We start from the raw sequence: 26,008 nt of genomic DNA on the forward strand, positions 1-26,008 counted from the left end.
GTGCACATATTTATATAATTGCCTATAGCTTTGACGTATATTTAGTGCAAAGTCTTAATATTACTGTGTTCATCCAGATATATCTCAGGTATCAATGAGGTCTTAAACAAGCATATGGATGTAATTGTACTCATAGTGTATAGAGGTGAGACTGCGTTTGAGAGACTTTTCAAAGAAGACCACAAGCCCAGCTCAGAATATAGTATGTTTCCTGATTTTTACATTCACGGCATGCTCTTAAATTAAATTGTAGCATGACTTTATGAGCCAAGGCTATTTCAAATACAGTGTTTGAGAACATTTAATAATTTGATTAGAATGAAGACCCATTTTTATTTCCAAGTGATTTCTGTAGAAATGTGTGCTGCTGAATGTAACTAAGGCATTCAGTCTGAAGGAAAAGCTTTACTAAGTCGGAGTTCCTATCAGAGAACTGAATTTCAAGGGATAAGGAGAAAGAAGGAAGGAAGAATCACTGGGGTTGATGAGGACCTCTTGAGGTCATCTAGTTCAACCCCAGCTCAAGCAGTGTCACCTAAAGAGAGTTGCCCAGGATCCTGTTCAATTTCTAATATCTCTGTGGGCGGGGGATTCCACAACCTTTCTGGGCAGTCTGTGTCCATGTTTGACTGCCCTGACAGTAAAAACGTTTTTTCTTGTGCTCAGCTGGAATTTCCTATTTTAATTTGTGCCTATTGCCTCTTGTCCTGTCAGTGGGCACCACTGAGAAGTCTGTCTGCCTCTTTCATTCCCTCCCATCCAGTATTTATACACATTGATAAGATCTCCCCTGAGCCTTCTCCAGACTAAACGGTCCTAGCTCTCTGCCTCTCTCCATATAAAAGATGTCCCTTTTCCTGGCTGTTCACTGGATTCTCTCTTGTAGCTCCATCTCTTGTATGGGGGAACGCAGAACTGGCCCCACCAGCGCCAAGTAGAGAGGAAGGATCATCTCCCTCTATCTGCATGACAACGTTCTTCCTTTTGCAGCCCAGGGTGCTGTTGGCCTTCTTTGCTGTGAGGATGTGTTGCTACCTCATGATCATCTTGCTGTTCAGTGGCATCCTAAGGTCGTTCTCTTTCCAGCTGGCTAGTCCTCAGTGTGCAGTGGTGTCTGGGTTTATTCCTCCCCAGATGCCAGACTTTGCACTTCCCTTTGAGCGTCATGAGGTTCCTCTTGACCTATTTCTCCCACTTGTTGAGATGCCTCTGAAAGGCAGTACATGCATAAGTCTGGATTACTTGTGCCCCGCCGTGTTGTCCTTCCAGAGATATCTGAATGGTTGAAGTTCCCCATCAGGATGAGGGCCTGTGAATGTGAGGCTTCTTCTATTTGTTTGAAGAAGCCCTCATCTACAGACCTCATCCTGATCAGGAGGTCTCCAGCAGATACTCACTACAACAGCATGAATGTTGGCCTGCTGGCTGGTCTTCACCCATAAGTTCTCAGCAGGCTCCTGACCTGACCTCTGACAAGGCAGAGCCCCTCTCATGTAAAGTGCAGCACCCCCGTCCTTGCCTCTCAGGCATAGGAAAAAATTAATAGAATACAAGCTAATAAACCAGATTTGTGTAACTTTTAAAATAAAGAACGGTCAGGTCTGGTAAGTGAGATGAAATAGAAATGCTTCTCCCCACACTGTCCTGTGTCCCTGAACTTCCCTTGAGACTCATGGGCTCAAGTGTTCAGGGGGAAGAAGTGGATCCTCCTCCCTCTGAAAGGCTTCACTTGTCCTGGAGCACAACAACCAGGACAGCAGACAAAAGCAGCTGTCCCTTCTGCTGTTTAGTCACCTCTTTTTTAGCAGAATACAAAATGTATCCCATTAACTATGGAAAAAACAAGCAGTTATGTCACATTCAACTGTGTGTCACTTGGTATAATATTGTTGAAAGTGGATTTCCATGCTGGAAAAGCCTTTTCAATCCAATAGTACTGGATTTCTGTACACTAGGTTGAAGCTGTAAGGTGCTGAATGTGAAATATTTTACAGAGTAGATAACTGGTTGTTTCACTTCATATTAGAAATATCCAAGGTTAGTGACTGATGGCAGAATAAAGGGCCCGAACCTTGAGAAATAAGTTTTCTGAACTATCTGCAAAATATAAAATAAACTAAAAGCACAGAATAAAAAACCCTAATCAATTCTAGCCGGAAGAGGTAGAGTCAGTTAGCCATTTTATGTAGAGCTAATAAGTTTTTTAAATGAAAATTTTTTTATATCAAAATTCAATTCAAAATAACAGACCTAGTAAATTTTATTAATTGCCTTTTTGGTAATTCAATTGCACCTGAAGTTAAAAATTGCTGTTTTGTGATGCCTGAATTTGAAAGCTTCTGACTCATTTGTAGATATGAAAATGCTTTTGACCTTTGATAATCTGGCAAATTGTAACTTATTCCCCTTATGTATTATACTTATATTTGTCTGCGTTCTTCCAAAACAAGAGCATTGCAAAATTGTGAGAAATGTTGGTATCTTACTTTTACCGGAATACTGTAGATCTTATTTATGCAGTTATGTCCTTGACTCTTCCAACTGAGGCTAAAGCAGAAGATGGAGAAGGAGGGCAATCCAGTATCTGGGTAATTAGTGTTTCTTGTATGATGGCATAATTTCTATTCCCGTGTTTATGACTGAGAAGAGGAGGGAAGAGATCAGCTCTGTAGAATTATTTGGAGATGGAAAGGAGTATGAGTGAAGGGAAACAAAAGGCTGGCAAACAAATGTATTACAAAATAAAAAGGGAGTATAAAACACTAGGTTTAGTAAGTTATCTTCAAAGGTCTTGGCCCCTTCGCCATGTATTGCAACTAGAAATAAATGACTATGGGCAAAGAGAGGTAGATCAAGTTTTCTTTCATTCTGTCTTTGGAAGATTTATAGAGTATATGAAATCACTGTGAGTTGAAACAGTACTTTGAAACAGAAGAAAACTTTCATTAAGCAACTTTAGTGCAGCTACACCTGGAAAGCCTGATCGATTAAAACTTTGACTTGTTTCAATATGCCTTCATCAATAACGCTTATTTTAAATGTTAATATTTGTGTTACAAGTATCGTAAGCATGTCTTACAAGCTGTGAAATATATGTCACAGGATCAATGAGTAGCAAGTAGGATTTGAAGCAGGAAGGACTGATAAGCACTTGCTGCTTTCTCTGGAGAGATGGCAATGGATGAAAGAATGGTACTTTCAGATCCTGTGCTCATCTGTACATGGAGAGAGGATAATCTCATTTTGGATTTGTGCAGGTGTTTATTTTTTTGCTTATTTATACAAAATGACACTTAGCATTTAAATAGCAATTTTCATCTTCAAAGTAAATTAATTCTTTTAACACCTCTGAAGTAAGTAAAGTTATTCCAGTCTTGCAGACATTAAATTGAGAAAGACAGGTATCTTGCCCCAAGCTATCCCGGAAGCCATTGCAAATTCAGTTTTAGAAAACAGAACTTTTCTTACTCAGAGATACATTTTCTTGTCATATTTACATGTTTTTTGTGATATTTTGTCTGAAAGGGAACAGGAGAGCACGCTTTGGACCTTGTTCTGTCTCTGTTTGAGGTTGTGTTTTAAGGAAATGATACAGTAGCTCTGTTTCAGTATTCCAGGTAAGTACATTACAGGGCACCTTGACAAATCTATTTGAAATAGCCTAAACAGTGTTTGGGTTGTGACTGCTGTGCCACACCCTTGGGAGAGGCCTCAATACACAAAGAAATGTGAGTTTGGGTGACCTTGATTTTTGGAGCTGGCTTTGAATTCTAGAAGAAAAAAGGGTAATAGCAATGAGGATGTGAAGAAACGTGGAAGCACGAAGGCTCTGAAAGCTTGTGTTAAACATCCTCAGCTGCTTTCATGTTAGCTATTCAGTATTTTGTAGTAAAAAGAAATAAAATTAAACTCTCCCACATTGGTTTTGACATTTTTAAAAAAATTTGAGAAGTCAGATTTCTGTTTCTTCATAAGTGTAGGATGTAAAGAGTTTTCTCTTGATGTTTCTAAATAGAAACATTTTGAGGGTGTATAGGAAAATTCAGATGAAACAGAACAGAAACTGAAAATTCAGTGATAAAATTTGACATGCATAAAATCTCAGTCAAGAGGTATTCTCCCCTACAACTTTTTTGGTTGTGCACTATGGGAATCAAAGTTACAGAGCATGCAAGTGTAGGAGGTTCAAATTGGAGATATCCACTATGTCCTGAGTGTCAGCTCACTAGCAGGCGGAACTATGAGAAGATTGTGTGTGTTTTCTGTTTTCATGGAAATAAGCTGCCTTATCCAGTAAGGTATGGGTGTCTGCAGCAGGCTTTAGGACAAAAATTACATAGTGCTTGCTACATTATGGATGCTGAAAAAGAAGGTTATCGTATGGACACGTTGTAATGAGATCTTGGATACTCTGAGACAAAGTGTGATAAAATTTATCAGTAGGAATTCCCCAAGTTCTGTAATACAATTAATTAACATATTCTATCACTTTTACAGTTGTTCTTGTTCCTTCTCCATGTCTTACCTCTGAAACATGCAGCTGCTATGTTGGTAATATTTTTATTAGGATATGCTATTTCTCTGTAATTCCACATAGGAGTAATGGTTGTACAGGTCTTTTATTAGGATTATACGAGCAAAACAACTGTATCATTGAATTCAGTGTAAAAAATATGAATCATAGTTAAGTGTAATCACTGTAATATATTTCAATGAACTACTTCCTACCACAATCATGTATGGGGAAGAGTTTATTAATGTGGTCTCCAAGCAGCATGACGTGGTCCCCAGTCCTCAGTTTCCACTGTGTTGTCTTAGCAACATTGTGCAGAATCTTCTTCGCATGTGTATAGATTTTGCAAATGAACTGTTAGCTAATTTTTCCAGGTTTCCACTACAGAACTGTTCTTTAGGTGAATTACCTTGTCAGTCTAGACCTCCATTGCCTCACATTTGACAACTGTATTCCAGATTTTGTTCTTCAATCATCTTCTGCTTTGCCCTATTCAAAACTGTGCAGATCAGTCCAGTGCATTCTTTAATGTGATGCATTTCAGTCCTGTGCATTCCTTTAATATGGTGAAATTTTCAGATCAAGAGGCAGCAGAAAAGGTAAACTAAACAAAGGGTGGCTGCTTAATTTGCAGCAAAGGAGTGAATTTTCAGAAATATTTTTTTGAGTGCCAGAAATTCAGTTCTGGATTTATTGGGCCCAAGCATCTGGAGCTGAGATGAAAGAGATGAAACAGATTTCCTACAAAGTCCAGGCTACTGGTTTAGGTTATCAGGTGGTGCCTCATTGAAGATGTAGTTTCATGCTTTTTAAAGTCGTGTGTATCCTGTCAAGACTAGGATAATAGTTTTTTAGTAGAAGCTGATACTCTGCAGAACAGTTTGTCAGAAGTGGGAATTACTCTGCAGAAACTTCTGCAGCTCCTGCAGCCCTGAATTAGAGTCCTCTGAACATAATTTTCTGGATAACTGAACTCATAACAGGTATTCATGTAGAGGAAGAAGAGAAAAGTGGTCATTTATCATGTCTCTACCTGGGGGCTTGCATTCTGTCCTTTAAGGGTATGCACGTAAAGATTGTTTCAGCCATTGTTGCTTAGTAATCAGACTTGCGCAGTTGTGGACTGTGTGTCATTAGTTACAGTAGCTTGTCATTCCTTGAATGTCATGTTAGCACACCCGGTTCAAACAGGTTTTTGGTTGTCCTTATTGGAGGAGAGAGAGGAGGAAATTTTTTTAGGGGCCACGGGCATCGCCAGGGCAGAGGCTGACCTTTCGCTAGCGTGTGGCTGTCTCATTCTGTACTGTGGCCATTAGCTTCAGAGAAAGGAAAAGGAACAGAATTGTACGTATTTTTTTCTTTGCCTGTTTGGTCAACCTGTGTCAAAATCAAGGAGCTGTGTCCTATCTCATCCTGATGATTGGCTTCTCTCTTGAGGTTTAAGCATTGAAAGTTCTTGCAATTCTTATCTTATGATAATTTAACATAACTTAAAGGAATAACACAGATTTAAATTAGGATTTGACACTCTTGTTTTCAAATAAGCCAAATGATTTGGGCAAAATTGCTTTGGGGGAGCCAACCACTCTCTTAAACCTGTGAAGAGCAGTTGGTGCCTCTCTGTCACAGTATTCCAGTAGTGTTACCACTCAGAAGTGGAGGAAGAGTGGGGCAACCCACCCCTCCTCAGCATGGGACATTGGAGCCCTCAATCTGTGTGTACATCCCAGGAGTGTGTTGGAATTGCAGAGACAAACTTTCCTCAGCCTCACTCTCCTTCCACCCCACTTTTTTGTTGTTGTTGAAGGTATTTTTTATGATAGAAACAACTTGGGCCTTTATATGGGCAGTCACATGGAACATTAGAATTACAGAAATTTCTTAAATGAGCCTTTATTTGGAAATGTGGTAAAATTGCTTACTTGTGAAAACCCTACCTCAGAGCACCCTGTTTCGAGGCAGGTAGAGAAGAGAGTTAAGCGTTGAAGACTGCTGATACTCAGAACCAGATATTTTATTGGTGTAATCCTTGTTAATCTAATGCTAAAATATTGTATCTCTGCTCATGCTAACAGAGTATAGCATCTCCATCATATATGATTTGTTACCTGCGTAGTAAAATGGGTGACATAGCTTTCCTGGTTGCGTTGCCCTCCATAGCATTTCAGTTTTACAGTCATCTATACTCATATTCCAGTCTTGAATTTTCATGAGTTTTGTACAATCATGTGAAATGGATTCTCCTTCGGAAATTTAAGCTGTATCTACTTAGCGGAGAAATATTTTTTACAGAAATGTGTTGTTCATTACTATGTACTGCTTGTGTGTGTGTTGGACATCCAAGAACGTTATGTCTGGATTATGGACATATTCTCTATGGTGTTTTTACTTTGAATGAACCGTTACAGCTGCATAGGTCTATTATGGTCTTTAGTGCTGGTCACCATCTCCCCCATTTCATGAAGTGAAGTGAATTTCTCCTCTAAATATGTTTCTCACTTGAGGGTTATTTCAGATGCACATTCCACATGGCTTTCAGTTCCCCCCCTACATTTTTCAGAAATGCACCGTGTTGCAAAGATGACCCTGGTCCAGAGATGGCAGGAGTGTTGTGGCTTGAAAAAAAGATGGATGTCTTTTGTTTTTATTTATGGAATTGATTACAGTTTAGGCATGGTTAAGTCAGTAAGCATACCAGGTCCTTCTAGTAAGAAAAAAGCACGTACCTCTGTACTTCAGATTGCTGGGAAGGTTCTCTTTTCCTCCTGGCTGTTCTCTTTTTTTTCTTCCCACTGGTCAGCACATCCTCTATGTTGATACAAATTCGGTATCAGCTGTGCTGTAGCCACTCTGTCTCATTTGCTTTGACACTTTCTAACTTAGAATTGATAGAAAGTATGTATTAAGCTTTTCTGTTCCCATTTGACTTCAGTTTCTCGGTGCTTATTAATCTTAATCTTTTCTGACTGTCTTTCCACATGCAGCTGGGGACATGCATTAAAATGAATGAAGTATTATAGATGTTTTCCTCCTTTTTAAAATTTCATTGATGTGGTTTAGATGATTGAAAATAAAAGAACTGTAAAGCAATCTCAAGTTACGAAGCTCAGCCATGAATGATATTTAGTGTGCACTGAATGGACAAATGAAGAAGAAGAGGGGACACCCTTAGGAATAGGTATGCTAAATAAGAATAGTGCAGTCTCATCTGCCTGGAGGAGACAAACTGGCAGCACCTCCAGTTGTATGTGTGTGAAGATGTTACAGGTTGTTGATCTCATTCTTGTCGCATGGCAACTGCTTTTTTTGTTGCTCAGAGAATAAAGTCCTCATTAGTGTAAAGTAGATGATTTCTCCAGATTATTTAAGAACAGGAAAGCTAGTAGTAAGCTGCATGGATCTAGTGCATGGAAAGAATGATCCTTTGCAGGATTTAAGGCGGCTCAGTGAAAGTAGGACAAGAACAGGAGTTTCTAAGATGATAGTCCCTGATACGGACAAGACTATTTGAATTGCACAGTAGTAATTTTATGTCTTTTCCATCTTGGCAGTATTCCTATGCATACAATATATTAAAATTACCCAAAATGATTAAACAGTAAATGGTTAGCACTGAGATGTGTAATTACTTTTTAGAATCTCCATTTATCTCTTAGTATTTCATAATGTATTGGTTATGATGTTACAGTAGGAGGAAAATAAAAATTGGAAATTCATTTTTAGTCTGAAAATATAATTCAGTGCATTGCCCGACTTAATGCATCTTTAAACATGCCGTCTGACATCTTCAAAATATGAGCAAAAAGCTGTCATTTTGCTATAGGTGACTTGTAAGATGTACATTATAAACTGCCATTTGGAGGCAAAGGAGCCTGGTATACTTACAAAATGAATGCATAAACTTTCAGAGCTTTATGGCTAGCTTGCCAGTTAGTGATAGCTGAACTTATTTCCTTCTTTGGTTTTAATATTTGTCATAGCCCACCAACCTTTAAGCTATTTAAAGCTTCTTTACAGTTACATTTTGTACATTTATTCTGGAGATTTTATTTGGATGTGCTTTGAAATCTTCAGAGGCCTTGTGTATATGTATGATGCCATAAACAGCACAGTTTGTAAAAATGTTCTGTGTTTGGATAAGATTGTGAAAGGGAGCCTTGGGGGAATTTTAATGGTTTTGGGGGCTGATTTTGTTTTTAAATGAGTGGATTGAATATAGCAATAGAACTGTTATACAAGAAGTATTTGGCCTTCACAAGTGTAATATGTATTCATGGTAATAGATGCATTATGACTACAAGTGCTTTGAAGCATTTAGGAAATACTAAAAGAATTACTGATTTCTCTTCTGACGTTAAATTCTAAGAACAAGCATGGAAACTCAGATACTTTCAGAAAAAAACATTACTTTATAAGCAAAATGGATTTTATTTTGAGAAACAGGCTTCAGATTTTCAAATACTGTTAGCTTATTGTTGTACACATATTAATATGGCTTCACAGTCAGGCTAATACTAACATCATAGTTTCTAGATTGTGCAAACAAGCTTGAAGCTGTCATTCTCAGTGCTGTATACATGCATAATATGGGAATGCTTGCCCATTTATTTAAATATGAATATACTTTAATTAGTGCAACACTAAATATAATGCAGTATTTCCTTTTAAAACTTGGAAGTAGTGTCCCAGATGAGGTGGGAGGCTTTCATTCTGTCTAAAGTTAAACCAATAGAGTAATGACATAGGTGAGCTCTCAGAAAGCTATTTATCGCTAAAGCTCTGTTTCAGAAAATTGGCCTGGCTTATGAAAGCACTTATATATGTACCTGTGTTGCATTTGACATTTAAAAGGTAATGTGATATCCTAAATTATGAGTTAGACTAAATGGACAAATTGCTTGTGGGGGAGGAAATACTTGTGATACTACTCCGTTTTAAATGAAACATACCGAGATAAATAGCTTGGCAGTGGCGGTGTGTAACTGGGAGTGTGATTTGTGAATGGTCTAAGGCGTTGCAGAAAGTGCCAACCACCAGTGAAAGGAGGAGCGGGGCATCCCTCCTTCCTCTCTGGCACTACCTTTGTACCCCTGCTTTTAGGCCAGTCCTACCATGCGTGTGGCTGCATGGCAAGCAGAATCAGAGCATTAATTTAGGCAAAAACTAACCTGGCTGAAAGAAAGAATATATTTATTTTTTTAATCTGAATCAGTACAATCCAATTCTGTGTAAAAATGGGGGGGAAAGGAAGATGGGGATGTACAGCCAAAGTGTAAAACGGTAATGAGACCACTCTTTTTTTTTGACAGTTATCTTCACTGATGTACTTTTAAATAAGCTCGAGTCAACTGTGCAGTGTCCAGTTGTGCATTTTAATTACAAAATCATCCTTATTCATACAATGGATAATGAAAATGAATATGGCTGTCACATCATTGTCCCTTTTAGCTATTGTCTGTGCTGTCTTTCAGACAGTAACCACTTTCTGTGGTGCCTGTAATGCATGGCCCTGTTTTTGATTGAGCACCCTTAGTACTACCGTACAATAAAGAATACAGAGAATAAGGAGAACTTCAAGTTGAAGTGTATATGAACAGCAAGTAGTCATAACAAGAAAGAAAGCAAATTTTTGTGCAACACACTGGTCCTATTGTACAAATACATCTCTACCGGAGAGTCTGTTTAATTAATGGATCTTTCTGGTTTCCTTAGTCACCCTTCAAAAAATGGATTAATTTACTTCCTATTTATATTTCTTTTCCATGTTTTCTGAGTGAAGTTTCTACATTACAATTTCTGAGTAGAGAAAGTTAAGCAATTAAGTAAAGTCTTTTTAAGGCTCTGTATACAATTTAACAAAGTGAGAAAGGTCAAATTTAATTTCACTTGGATGTGAAGAATAGGTGAAAGACACTATTGTTTTTCCGTGAGGCTCACAGTTAACTTGTAGAGGTTTTACACTCTATTTTGTAGAGTACTAGTGGGATGAATGAACATGTTTTGCAGCCATCCCACCTCAAGGTAACAAATTCTTTTGATCTTCTGCCAAATGAGTGTAATCTAAATTGTAAGCCGCCTGATGGACAAGGTAATACTTCAGATGTGATAGTCTCTCTAAATAATATTTGAGCAAGAAAGTCTTAACTGAAATTCTTCCCAGTAGGTTTACTACATACTCTTTACCCTAACTTTACTTAAGTTGGTAAGGAGTTGAAAAACTCCCTGTAAGAAAACTATGAAAATCTTGATTACAAATCACTCAACTTGCATACCTTACTTAAAATTTGATACTTATTGTGGGTTTTGCTAAGACAGACCCCTGCTACTCACTTACCATATTTTGGCATTCTGTATGCACCTGCTGTTTATTCTGTTGATTCTGCAAGCACTTAATTCACAAGAGGAATAAGTTAAGAATGCAGTCAGATGAGGAAAAATAAATGATAATTACCATCACTCTTCAAGAATTTTTCTGCTGCATCTGTCATACTCCTCAGAAATAAGGGGTGAAATGAAATACCAAATGATGCGTGAAAGAGTTTTTGAACTTTCACTACTAGCCAGCAAAGCCTTTCACAGTTTAGGATGACAGACTGTCTTTAATGTAGCCTAATTTTGCATAATGTGTGAATTGGATTTAATTTCACACTTGCTTTCTGACAGTTGGTAAAACTGAATCAGGGAATCCTTAAGAATTTACAGTTCTCCACATTCTTCAGTCATTGTTGTCTCCTTGTGGCCCCTCTCACTTTTCTGTTACAGTTTGCTGCGGTACCCTGCTAAATATATGAGAAGATGAGATTTTTAGTAAATATAAGCTCTGTTATGAAATTTTATTTTATTTGATGACAGGCTTAAGCAAAATGAAAAGGAAATGAATAAAATGGATGGGTAATTTAATGGTATAATTATCATAGCTCCAAAAAGCAATTTTCCACGAGCCTTTACCCTTAGAAGGTGGTAAAAATCATGGGATATCAACATATACTAACAATGCGGGTGCAGCTGTACTGTGGACTTCTGTGGCAGTCTGCCAGCTGACAGCCCAGCATCACACATCATATTGCATTGGAATTATCCAACCTGTTCTCCTCTGTGCCCTTTAGTGCCCTGGGATAATAGTGGCCAGGTGTCATCTCCTTGTTTTAATGTTGATGAATAATTAGCATCAGACTGGTTCTAGTTAAATACCCAGCACTAGCCAGGTGTACTTGGTCTTTCTACACATTAATACTTCATCATGTCTCATGCACCGACCTGGAGTTGAGCAGAAAATGTAGATCTCTTCCAGGGAAGAGATGAAGAAAACTTTGTAGCAAAATTATACAGTGGATATTACTGAGTCCTTGATGAAGGTGTGGCTGAGCTGTACTGTACAGAGGCTGAAACAGTTATCTGAAATTATCTTCCAAGAGTACTGAGCATAAGACTAAAGTGGTGCTTGGGCTACCAGCCTGCAGCATGGCTATCTAGACAGAATTTGTCAGGGTTAACAGTGCTAAATCGCAAGTAGTGAGTGAGGCTACCTACTGCTGGTGTGCTCAGAGACTTAGAAACTTGTTTGGGTTTTAGTGATGAAGAACTGACTGGGAAACTGACGACTTTGCTCTGCATAGTCATATGTTGAAGTATAAAGGAAATGAGGTCTATGGGAATACTTGATGATCTGGCCCCTGCATCTTCAGGACTCTCCCAGTACATATAATTTCTGTGATGTGTTAGATTTGGTCTTATAAGGAAGCAGTATGGTATGCTGTGATGCAGATTTTGAGTGCTATAATTCGTCTGGTACTGTGGTTTTCTGTTCCTGGATGCCCAGTAGTTCTTGTCGTACTAGAAAGAATGTTGCTTTTACTTTATTGAATTCTTCATTCCACTTTTTCTGGCATAATTAAAACGATCACTGTGTGGAGGGAGCATGTGCAAGGAGTCTCTTCAGAGCTGCGTTCTTGCTATGTGGATGGATTTGTTATCAGCTGCTGCCTAAGTTTTCTCCCTTTCATAGACCCTCCTCTCCATTTTATTAGTGCTGTCTTCTGCTGTAGTAATTTCTTTAATTCACCTCAACCAAAATGACAGCTTTGGCATGAGAATTGCTCAAAACAGCACTGCCACAGTGAGAATTTAGTGTATTATATTTATTGCATTCATTAATGTGTTAATGTATGACAATTGCTCCTTTTTCTTTTATCCTGCTACATAACAACTTCCCACTTCTTTTGCGTGCTTCCAGTGTCTATCCATTGCATCCTAAGAAATTCAAAGTAGACAGCCTTACATTACTCATCTAGTGCAGCCCAAATGCAAATATTAATGTCAGAATGAAGCGTGTTTTCCCTAAGTACTTTCTACCAGGAAATACAATATTTCAGCAGTGTGACAGTCAAATATGTTGAGGAACATGAGACATGGTCTAGAAATTATAATGTATCAGGAATGTAAGTGGTACAGGGTATTTTTCATCTATAAAGTCCTGAGTTATTTCAAAACTGTTTATTTTGATGGAACTTGGCTGTTGACTGTGAATGAACAAGACAATTTTGAGCACAGAACTTACTAGCTGTTGCTCTGCATCATTTGGCAGAGCACAGATTCTGCAAGTCAGGGCAGGTGGAAGCCTTCTGATGAATGAAGTCAGGCATACGCTTGCAGACTACCCTTGCTCAGGGGAGTAAGAGTGCGCTTTTTGCTTCTGCATCAGCAGCATCTTCTCTGACATAAGAATTTCTTTCAGAGATGCAAATACAATAAAAATGCCTATATTGGACTCTTCATTAACGGTCCAATATAGCTCAAAAATATTGAACTATCTTTAAAATAATATCTTTCACTTACATGTAGAGTAGGACAAAACAAAGAAGGTCACATCTTTGAATTTTGAGGGCTATTTCATTACATCAGCCCTTATCCTGAAAGTAAAAATGTAAGGAGGGACTTCGGGAACTTTAACAGCTATGATTTTAAGACGATGGCTCACCAACTCTCTCTTCCAAGTCTCAGTGAAGTGCTTTTCATTATTCTCAGAGGTGTATATATTTATTCCATTATAACGCAGAGCAGATGTTGAATGTAGTTACCAGACTAGTTGTGAAACATTGCTCTTCCAGTGTAAGACATTGCTTTTCTAAACAGCTGTTTCATTGTCATATTATAAGGTGTTATGCAAAAAGGAAATTGGTTTTGTGATCAGTTGTCCCTAAAAAGCTTTCCATGGCCAGAGGGTGAGCTAACTTGCTAGTGTCTTGAGTGGAAGGTTAGCACCTAAATGTTTGCAGAAGGGACTGACTAGAAGACAGAGCTACTGTTCTGTTCCTTACATAAAAATATGCAAGTTCCTAAAGACTTCAGCATTTGAAATCTGTCTAGATGCTGGCATTAATTTCAGAGAATATGCAACTATAAACAAGTGTCAGGTAAGAGATGTCTGTCTACACATTCAGAAACCTGATGTAAGGAGTAGGTGGAATACAATGTCTATTTGACAAGCATTATCCTTCATCAAACTGTTGCTGTTTTAACTTTCAGGCCTAGGTCTTGTAACCTGCATATAGGTCCTGACTTGAATTGTTAACAAACCAACCTTAATTGAAACCAAATTTTTAAACAGCATTACTTACTGGAAATATATAAAAGGGTCACACAGTACTTGTATTGCATATAGTTGATAAGGAAAATTTATCATCAGTACTTATCTTTCTGTGTTGTTCTGAACAGTGATGATTTCTTTTCAGCAGGATTTTGAATTGAATTGCCCTTTTAAGTCAGACTGTTTTTTCTCTGATAATAGTGCTGTCCTAGAATGGGGTTGCTGTTTTCTCATAGGTTTGGGAAATTGATATTTCAATCCAGCATCCTGTTTGGAAGATATGCATTGATTTCCCAAGAAATGTACAGCACAAAGATCCATGCTTTGACAGTATCCTTTGACAGTACTCCATCGTGCTTCTGCATTGTAAGGGGATCTTTAGCATTCAGGAACTGTTAACCTAACACAAAGAGCAGATGCTTTTGGGATTCCCACTCTGAATTAATATCTGGTCCAAGCACCAAAACCCCATGTTTTTTGTGTACGTAAAAAGTCTTATTGACCCATGGGAACTGAATATAAGGCTTAGAGATTAAAGCACCGGGTAAATATGAAAATTATATATCTGCTGGTAATTGGGAAGACAATAGAAGAAACAGCAGAAATTATAAAGACCTATTCACAAAGTTTTAGAACTTGTGATTCTTGTTTAGAATAAGGGGGCTTTCATTCAGTCTTATTCACTGTTGTCCAAAAGGCAGGGAAAAATGCAGACAAATTAAGATGATGAAGTTTCCTTTCTAGTTTATATTGTTTTCATTAACAGTGTATCAGAGAGTCAAGCAAATCCAAACTAATTTTCAGAAATTTCAGATTCTCCCTCTCCCCTCAGGATTTTTTGACTGAGAGCCCTTGATTAGAAATGTTTGTCAGTTCCCAGTTCATGCAGTCAGTTCTTACTGGTACATCAGGTTAACAGTGATGCTGTGTTCCCTACCTCTCAGTAGCAAACCTGATTACTATGTTTTGGTGATAGGAGAATACCTTTCTCACCTGATCTGTTACAGTATGGTTTTTGGCTCTTGCCATGCAATATGTAAAACAAGATATACTCTGTGCTACTGCTTCTTTTCTTCCTAACACAGTCAAAAAAGAAACTGGCCCACTCTCTTTTCCGATTCACTGTTCTCTAAGAACAGTACCATTTTTCATTCTAGTCTGAGGAAAAGAGGACAAAAATGTCTTCAGTATAAATACTGTACAGAAAATGAGGCTCCCAAACTGTTGAATAAATTGAGAGTTGCTCTTCCTGCAACTTTCAGTGTGATCACAGATGAGGTACATTAGATCGTTTTGATATTGTGTCATCACTGTAATTGTAGCTTCGGTGTTCTGCTTGTTGGAAGAAAAGATCAGGATCTGCAATTGTGTGGGGAATGTGCATTATGTAGAAGAAGAAACAATGGAAAGATGGGGAAGCTTTTTAGCCTGTCTTTATTATCATTGAGAGTTGATAATTCTCATTCCGTTTCCACAGCTGGAGTTAGGCCCTAGCTTAACTATGCCATGTTAATGCTAATTTTCAGCTACTTACTAACACCTAACGTAAACCCACCATAAGCTTTTGTAATTTTTTTCTTGTTCTTGCTTCTTTTAGCACTTGATTAGTCATTTAACAACTTCTGAAGTGGCAGATGAATGCTATGGAAGCCGAGAAAATTCACAGCAAAAACAACTGTAATTTCCTAATGAAAGAGAACAGTATTGTCAAAACTTTCAGATCAGATATAAATATAGAGCTAAAGACAAACCTGCTTTGTTGTGCTGACATTTGAGGGTTGCATGGGCTATGAACTCCAGGCCAAGAATGGATTAATTTTTTTCTGGAATTCATTCTTCCCAGGGATATTGACTCATGACATACCCCTTACAGTACATCTGCCCTTCACAGTATTTCTACCATGGCTTTGCTGTAGGCAGTTTCTTACTGGCATGGTGTAACCTTATACCCATAGCAAAATAAACTACAGCTGTAATGCAGAAAGTTTTTATTTCTGACTGTCTTCTGTGGAATCGAAAAAGTTCCCTTTTGAAGAATGCAAATTTCTGTAATGAACTTACATTCATTAGATAATACATAAAAGCTCCTGAATTCAAAATCTTCCATTGCTTGTCTGGGATTTTTATTTTATTTTATTATCTTGATGTCCTGAACTAGATGCAAAACTTAAAACCAACAAATACTTAATGACACTAAGAACAATTTTAACTGACAATATTTGTGTTCTCTTAACAGAATCTGGTTCTGCAATTACTGCTTCCTGTATCGGTTTGGGGAACTCTACAACACCTCCACCCGGACAGGCAGGAAAAGCAGTGCCAGGATACAATGGTAAGCCTGTGATAAACATGCTACTAGAGAGGATATTGCTTTAATTCCTGAGTAAGTGCTCTTTATTTTCATACCTTGTATGAAAGGGAAAGCAAATTACTGTCTTACTGATGTATTTTCCTGTAACAGGAAGCTCTGCTTTTTTGTGTGTTGTGGAATGTGGTTGTGAATAAGAAAATCAGAGTTATGTTGAAGAAAATTGATCAACTACCCCTATCTTTATTATATGAAAGGGCTAGCACATACTTCTAGCATGGATATAACAAAGATATGAAAAAAATACTATGCTTTAAGGCTTTATCTACAGCTGCACTGTTTTAAATGAGAGCAGCAGTGAAATTTGTATTGGCACCTCAGGAAGAAAAATGTTAGTAATAACCATCAACAAGAGGAAATGATAACCAGGCAAATAATTCCTGTAACTTACACTTTAAGTGTTCTGTTATACCTGTGTTTTCAATTTTCAGAGCCTAAATAGTTTTGGTTTGAGAGATGTACTTCAAATAATTATGTCTGAGACACATGGATTAGATTAATCAGATTTTCTTTTGGCCCTACAATTTCATATGAGAAGTATTCTAAAGTGCATAAAGAGAATTCTTACTGAGGTCTGTGACTTCTACAAATATGTCATAGTGAGCTAACAAGGAGTTTGGCAAGGATATAAATCTGCTATTTGAACCCATCCCACACTTTTTTAAAAGAAAATGAAAGTCAGTGTTCTGCCTTTTTGTACAGGTATATTTGAGAGAGTTGTTAAGCACCCTGTCTTTCAGTACTTGTGGATCATTTTTATTTCCAGCTGGGAGAAATGGTAGGCTATGGACCAGCATTAAAAGGATAAGCACTCATTGTCTGGAAGGTATTTGTATGCAGAGGGTGCAGCCACAGGATTAAGAATGCAAAAGTATTTTCATACCTGGGAACCCTGACTTTAGCACAGTTTTCAAGAATTACTTGAAGTCCAAAATAATTATGTTAAAGATCAAGCCATCCTCAGGAAAAGTTCTGTCATCATTGGGCAGAAAGATAAAGCAAGCTGTGTTTTCTTCTAATACGTACAAGTGGAAGTGAACATTAAAGAAAATAACACTTTTCAGCAGTTCTGGGGTTTGGCATTTACAGTTATGGCATAAAGACAAGCAATAGCTTAAAAACAAGATTAAAACAAAGCCTTGAAGTTTGTCCAGAGTTGTAATAAATAGATGGTTGTGGTTTAACCCCAGCTGGCAACTAAGCCCCACACAACTGCTCACTCGCGCCTCCCAGGTGGGATGGGGGAGACAATCAGAAGAGTAAAAGTGAGAAAAATCATGGGTTGAGATAAGGACAGTTTAATAGTTAAAGCAAAAGCCATGTATGCACACAAACAAAGTAAAACAATGAATTAATTCTCTACTTCCCTTCAACAAACGGGTTTTCAGCTACCTCCGGGAGAGAAAGGCTCCATCATGTGTAATGGTTACTTGGGAAGACAAAACACCGTAACTCAAAATGTCTCACTCCACCCCTTCCTTCTTGCCCCAGCTTTATATGCTGCATATAAACCGTGACGCCATATGGTGTGGAATATTCCTTTGGTCAGTTGGGGTCAGCTGTCCCGGCCATGTCCCCTCCCAGCTTCTTGTGCACCCCCAGCCTGCTCGCTGGTGGGGTGAGAAGCAGAAAAGGCCCTGACTCTGTGTAAGCCCTGCTCAGCAATAATGAAAACATCTCTGTATTATCAAGACTGTTTTCAGCGCAAATCCAAAACATAGCCTTATACTAGCTTCTATGAAGAAAATTAACTCTATCCCAGCCAAAAGCAGCACAACAGGGAAGAGTGTAAGAATGTAATTGCATTGCACATGCTACCAGATGATAGTCAGGCCTAGAAAAAAGTATGAGTACCAAGAATATAAAAATTTCCTACGAATTTTTTTGAACATTGGGCCTAGTATAAGGAAAGAATTTATTAAAATAAAATAAGGGAAATGTCTTTAGCATGCCTTAAAAGGGAAACATAAAATGAGCACTAAAATTCACTAAAGATTTATGAAAGAACGTTACCTCTTTCGGTCTTTGGTTTGAGACCAATTATGCTCTGTAATGCAGCCAGCTGTAAAACAGTGGATCTTGAAATTACTCTACTGGCAGCTGTCTTACTGTCACCCACTTCTGTTTTGATGATGTTTTGCTGCTGTTATTATATTAATTAGAAGAGATCCTTAGGCCATTTAGATTACACATGCATCTGGTAATGGTTTTGGATATTTCTAAAGTTATGTTATATTTATGCTGTGAAATAAATAGGAATTAATAACATCTACATTTTTTAAAACACAGCCAAATTCTTTGTCATAGTATTGATAAAATAAACTGATTGCTGATTTTTTAGAATATAAAGAATAAAAGCAGTATTTAGCTATGATATCAAAGTGCAGTAGCACAAATTGTATTTAAAAGTGAACCAAGATACCATATTAATTTCTAGCTCTGTTGCCTTAAAATGGACATTGTGTTGTGCTTTCCCTTTGATCTACTTGAACCCTTTCCAGATAATTTCATTACATTGTTTTCAAACTGGAACAAGTCCCACAGTTTGAAGAATTAAGTCAGGTCTTCAGTAATTCAGGAGTGAGCAGTATAATATTTTCCTTCCCAAAATTTTTGTACATTGAAATACATTGATTGCAAGGATGAGAATAAATGCAGGAATTGCTACTCTGATGAAATAGTTAAACTGATTAGAATTTACTTCTGTATAATAAAAATAGGAAAAAATAGGAGAGAAAACTTTGAAAGCTACATGTGAGTGGATCTTTTCCATTGTGTGTTCTGAGTCTAAATTCTCCAAATCTAATGATCCTATGTTTTCACACATGGTTTTACACCATCTAAAAATGTATTAAAAAAAAATGTGTTTACAGATTATGAATGGTTTTTATTTACGCCATTCTTGCTGTGTTTCATAAGTATCTTCTACGTTTCCATTAATCCCTTTGTTTTCCTATCCCAGTTACTTCTTCCAAGTCACTGATTTGTAAAACTGCTCTGGTGGACTTGCTTGTGCCTACGTGCTGAGCCATGGCTTTCCGCAGCCTCTTCACTTACTTAAAAATTACCATCCTCTTTGAAGGGGTGGCTTCAGCCAGAAATAGTAAATTACAGATGTGGGCATTCTTTGGACAGATAGGGTATGATATTACTCGTAAGAGTCTTAGCAGGGTTTTAGTCAGAAGTCTGTCATCCTCTTTTCCCCATTTCCTCTGGAACTTCTCAATACAGAATGTAAGATTATTTGTAGTAATTTAGATCCAGCTGAACATTGCTTTCTTTGCTTGGGCAGGCTTCAGAAAGCATGTTTTCAAATCCATGTCAGCCCAGTCTGTCAAAACCTTTCCTCCCTGTTTTTCCATGGCTTAGTCATTTCACTTTGTTAAATTCTATTTATGACAGACCAAGCTAATATCTGTCATTTCTTCCTTATGCCCACACCTTCAGATGGAATGGGTGGTTCTAGCAGATTTCCCAGATGACTGCACAGAAGAGGGTATTTCAGGTGTTTTTCCTCAGAAACCTCAGTATCAGGATATGATGCTTTCACTGAAGGTGATGGGCCAATGTCATCCAGGGAAAAGGCTTCTGTTGGGAAATCTGGATTCTTTGCTGCACTCAAGCATTACCCTGCTGTATGGCTTTGGGTAGTTTGAGTTACATTACCTCTTTGTGCTAGACTAGAACAAGCCTTGTCAGCTGGGGAGCATCTTTCTGGGTCTCCTGAGAGCCTTTGAAAACCAGACACACTTACTTACTACTAATAGTATTTCTCACATTAACTGGGTTAGCCTCCAGTAATCTTAGTTGTTATTTCTTACTCCTATTACCTGCACACTTTGTTTTGTATTTGTCATGTATCTGAAGGTCTTTTGCTATTTGGAAGTTCAGATTTTCCAGTATGAAGGTGTCTTTTAGTTTTCAGTTCTATATTTTTTTTCCTGTTTGGCTTTGAGCTAGTTCTGCTCCCAAAGCAAAAGTATTATTTAAGGCTTTTTGTACTTCAGGCTGAATGTTAATAAGGTCGTGAGATTATCCCATTTGGAACTCCCAAATTACTTAATTCCTTTTGTTGCTTGGTCTACTGCTATTCTGAAGTGTGACATAAGTTGATATCCATGGAGGAAGAAACTGTTCTGCACCTAAAAATACACTGCTTGACAGGAGTTCTCTTCCTATATTACTTTTTTGCAGTGATGATTCTGGATGAAAATAAGGAACCAGTGAAGGTGAAGACTTTAGGAAATATTGTGGTAAAGTAAGCAAACTAAGTATCTTAGAGTTAAGAGAAGTTTCCTATATGGATTGATTGTCTTTTGACCAAAGTTTTTATATATATACACACACATATATATGAAAAACAGTAATGGAAGTATTGAGGATTGAAAAGCATGGCTGTCTCTGATATTGATACCAAACTGCCAGAACTTTTTATGTCCATTGATGTTGAAAAATTGCAGATGAAAATGTGTGAGTGAATGAGTGTGGACTGCTGTCTCTTTTTTCCTTAGACTACAGCAAAATTTACCATTTTCTTAACTGCCAGCCTGCTGGCACAGGATTAAGCTTTCCTGTTGGGATGTATAAGCAAGTTATTGAATTATTCTTTTCACTGTTTATCTTCCAGTTTAGTGAAATATACAGTAGTGCAGACTGACATGCTTTGGTTTGCTGGCATGATGCTGCCTCCTCTTACACTATTTCCTAATCCCAACTGATGCAAATGCCTAGAGGGACAATATTTGTTTTCTGATCTCTGATGTCTCTGAGTATGCTTTGCATGAAATGGTGGTACTTGGGCAAAATGCATACAGGAAAAGACTCCAGGAAAAAAAATAAAAAAAGAAAAAACCCCTTGCTGTGGATCATGTAGGTGATTTTAGTACCATTTACCAGACTCCTGTCAGATGAGTTCCATAAGCTTTAATATTCTTTTTGAAAGTACACCTTTGTTAGCACCTCTTTTTAGATAAAGGAACATCTGTTTAGCTAACACTGTGAACATCAGTTACATATCTTTTATCTTACCTTCTGCCATTTCCCTGTTGCCAGAACCTTTCCTTACTTCTGTGAAGCTTGATAGGCTACTGCTCCCCACAGCCCATGGCAGTTCTGTCAGGCTTTTAGGCAAATGGTGTTTTCCTCAGACAGTTGCCTACTTTGTGATTAACATGTTAGCTGTAGCTGCTTCTGTTTTCAGTCACTGAAAATACTTCTGTTCTGACCATTTCCTAACTGCCAGCAAATACAAGCAAATTCAAATACAAGAAATGCATTCACCCACTTCTGTGGTGGTAAAATTTAGGAGAGTTGTGGTAACTCAGATTTTTCATTGATTGCTTAGATGAATGGAAGGAAATACAAAGATTATCATTAACCTCAGTGAACTGAAATTTTTTCAAACGCCAAAACATTGGGATGGATGTACCAATTTTAATGAGTTGTTAAAGAGAGAAGTTAGCTGAGGATTGAGGCAGTGGCCACGTTAGTGGGAGACGAGACACACAAGAACTACAGGCACGGGAGTGTGCTGCAGAAAGGCAGTGCTAAAAATGTGGGCTGTCTGGCTGCATGGCGCTTCTTTGGAAGTCGGAGTTGCTGAGGTGTGGAGGTTTTTGTACTACTGATCTAATGTAACTAGACCGCCGTGGAGATCAAGATAGTATCACATGAAGTTATTGTACTGTGTGACGCAGATGTGTGTTTTCAGCATGAATTCCATACCCTGACTAATTTTCAGCATCTTAGGCTAAGCCAGCAGGACACACAGGCATGTGTTTAAGTGCACACACGATCTCCCGTGAATCAGCAGACTCATATCTAGATTTAGTTTTCCTGTGACACATGTAAGATCGTGTATTCATTCCATTGCAGAGTATGAATAATTAAAATTACTCCAGCCTTTAGTAGACTGTGGTCTCTAAAGTATGCAGTATCAGTAACCCAGGTCAGAGCAGAGGGCTATCTTTCAAAGCTCTCACCTCTGTAGTGCCTGATGCCATAATAAAGCGTAGGCTTGTAATCAGTGGAGAGAGACAAAGGTATTTTGTAAGAAATTTGATCTTATCTGCCTTAGGCATTCAGCTAGGATGGAATAAAACACCTTCCAGATGTGGTCATGTCTCTCCACTGACTCCACTGACAAGGGGTGACACAGCTAGCTTAGGGTAGGTGCTTAGCATTATCTACCAAAAGCAAAGTAAAATTAACTCCATCCTTAGCAACTCTGCCAAACAAGCTGAATTATGCCTCCTAACAGGTAATGTTGGTAGACTTGTGCATACATTTCTGAGTCATTACTATCTTTATCTTTAAGTGCCTGTCAGGAGTGGATATTGCCATGTTAGAAGATCCTGTTTGGGGTTATTGTCAAACTCTTAAAGCCAGAATTTATCTTCCCTAATGTGGCGTTTATCTTAAGGGATTACAAACGTGTTTATATATAGAATTTGTTGTTGTTATGTTGTTTGTTTTATTTTGTTTTATCTTGCCCAGCATGACTTTTGCTGCAGTCAAATGAATTGAGAGGGAAAAAGCAGGGGGGTTGTTTTGGGGTTTTTTGTTACTGGATCACTAAAGAAAGAGTAATGACACAGGGACACTGTTATTTTATCATGTTTGTATTTTCTGTAATATCCATTCTGAAATAGTGGGCAAAGAAATCACATTGAGTCATTAACATAATTGATATGAAACCAGTTCTGAGGTAGGTTAACTATCACTCCTCTTTCTCTTCTAGCCTTCTTCTGACTTAATCTTTTGAGACAACAGGGTCTCTTAAAATTAATTCTGCAGCTTAACAAAACAAAAACAAACAAACAAAAAAACCGACAACAAACCCCCAAAACCCCAAGCAAACAAGTCAAAGGTATTGATGAACTTTAGGAAGCCAATTGTGGATATTTTTAACACTTCCAATATTTGAATCTTTGGACTGTTAACAGAATTGGGTTTAGGATATTATGGTTCACAGTGTCTTATCACTTTGCTCCAGGTTCCATTCTGGTAAGTGACCATTTGCTGCAGCATTTAGTTGGGTTTTTGGTCATAAAAGTATACGGCCATTAGGTTAAAGCATCACATTTTCTATCTTATGCTTCATTCAGCTAAGCAGTTACTTAGCTGTAAAACTTTTTTCATTTTTTGATTAAGGCTAGTTTTCATAAAGCCCTCCTGCAAAGAAGCCTTTCCTATCTTCATCTTGTCAGCAGGCTTCTACATATACAGACCCCTTAAAAACAGTGGAGATGATCCTTGTTACTAGCAGTGTGTTTTGGTCACCCAAGGGACATGACCCCATGCAGCTAGAAGAAAATGGGGAGTTGGTATAGTTTCAACTACTACTCTGTCGTGCACTCAGCAGCAAGATATGGCATACCATTTTAGAAAAAACGGCAGGTGTTTGCTGTATCTGCAACATACATGAGTTGAGAAATATTATTCAGTATTCCTTGGAGAGGAGAATGGCCACACAGTGCTTCCAGTACCAACTGTGCAAAAGTGGTATGCTGCTGCTCTTGGTTATTTTTGTCCCAGTCTAACTCCTGGTAAAGACTGTTGGGGGCTGCTTGAGTCCTGCAGTCCTCATAAGTATGTTATTTTAAATATCTATTCTTACAATAGAGTTTTAAACTTTAATTTTATCCTGCAGGAGTCAAATACTTTAGAAAGGTAATTCTTACACCTAATTACTCCATCTTTCTGCCCCAAGTAATTTCTTTTCTTTATTTATCCGCCAACTGGTACCTGGGTTTTTCCCATATAACCATAATCTATGTCCTTTTTGAAAGATTTTTGCTGACAGGAACTCCCATACAGGCTAATTTACCTGGACGATGCAGTAATTTCTTTGACTTCACAAGTCTCTCAGGATAAAGTAATCAAATGTAGTGTCACAATATTTATGATGAAAGAGCAAGGGAAAAGGGTGGCTGCAGCTCATGAGGGTACGCTTGTATGACTTGTTTCTATATTTACATTTTTTGAAGCTATAATCACTGGACATGAAAGATAATTAACCGAGGATTTATTCTGAAGTGAAAATGATAGCAGTAATGACCTCCATTTCCATTAGCAAGATCAGTCTGATTTAGTGACATACTTCTGTTTGCGTTGTTCTGACCTGCCAGTAATTAATGCACACTTGAAAATGTATGTGTGTATATGCAACCATGGTTAGCCATGAGAATTTTCAGTTGTCTGTTCTCATAACTAACATTAGCAAATGTTCCTAATATTAACAAATCATTAAATTCCAGTGCAGTGGGAAACTCAGGTTTGCTCTTGGACATTATAAAGATCGCAAACCCATTATGTTGATTTTATGAAGCAGTTGTCAGCACTGTATCATTAGCTAGTGTTATTCTTTATGCTCATCCACAACAGCAAGAGGACTATGTTTGCCTTATACTCATTCTATCCAGAGGGTAATGCCTGCCAGTAAATTTCCCACTAGATCCTAGTTACACTTCCTCTAGTGTTTGTGTCGTTAATTTTGTGCCATAACAATGGGTGTTTATGGGATAAGTATTTACAAATTTGTTTTACTGATCTCCAGTGCACAGAATCACATAAATATATCTGTTCTGTATTTAGAAAGAGGTGAGAATGTAGTTATACAGTGATTCTGAAATTCTTCGGTTGCGTTGGCTAAATTGCATTTAAGAATAGTGACTGTGTGAGAGACACTGCAGACCATTAATGTTGTGGGGTTTTTGTCATTAATTTGGGATTAGTGGAGGAAGAGAAAGAAAAATCATAATGCTCTGTCAATAGTTAAAATGATTCAAATGATGACCCACCCGATTTTATAGAGTAAAATAATGCAAAAAATTATGTACAGTGCTATAAGAGTGTAAAGTATGGAAAAATAATATTTATTCATGAGGTTTTATAAATAAAGGTTCATGATAAATTTACAGCTTTTTATAATTTTAGATTTTAAGTTAGCTGAACGGAAATTTGACAGGACTTTTGAAGCAAATACCATAAAGTTAATATCCTTTAGTGGAATAGATGTTCAGAAGTAAGCAACCCATTCACAGTGTCACTCTTTGTGATACTGTGTTCAATCTTTATAGAGTATTTAGAGAGCAAATAGATGTTCAATAAAAAGCTTACTCATTTAGTATTTATTAGAATGCATTAAAAAAAAATAATCAGTATCTATGTGGAAGCCTGAAGCAACCTGAATCCAGGAATGTAATCATTAAGATGCACAATAGTAAGAGCTATGCACAAAGGAGCTTGAAGGGAAGAAAAGAGAAAGAAAAAGATGTAATCTTTCGCAGCACACTATAGTACCTTGGAATCCCATTAAACAAAATAAAGAAAAATCTTGTAAGACTTGATGGATCAACATATGGGCATCTAACTTGGGATACGCACATGAGAAAGGTCATAGCTCTCGTTTGTGCACTTGCCCTTCCCAGGAATAAAAGGAGGCCAGGAGGTGATGGCAGTGTTTTAGATACTAAAAACAAGGTGAGACTCCATCTGAAGCCAAGAGAAGGATGTATGGCCTCAGCTCAGAAGAAAGACA

General features: G+C 37.7%; 1 protein-coding gene across 1 annotated transcript in view; it reads left to right on the forward strand.

Annotated features, from left to right (window-relative positions):
- Positions 1-26,008, forward strand: part of ACSS3 (acyl-CoA synthetase short chain family member 3) — an 89,243-nt gene that overhangs the window by 50,527 nt on the left and 12,708 nt on the right. The window contains exons 10-11 of the mRNA XM_064450263.1: positions 16,336-16,431; positions 20,662-20,725. Coding sequence (XP_064306333.1) covers positions 16,336-16,431; positions 20,662-20,725 — 160 coding nt within the window. The remainder of the gene's footprint in view (positions 1-16,335; positions 16,432-20,661; positions 20,726-26,008) is intronic.

The sequence above is a fragment of the Phalacrocorax carbo genome, chromosome 1 (assembly GCF_963921805.1).
Source record: "Phalacrocorax carbo chromosome 1, bPhaCar2.1, whole genome shotgun sequence".
Lineage (NCBI taxonomy): Eukaryota > Metazoa > Chordata > Aves > Suliformes > Phalacrocoracidae > Phalacrocorax > Phalacrocorax carbo.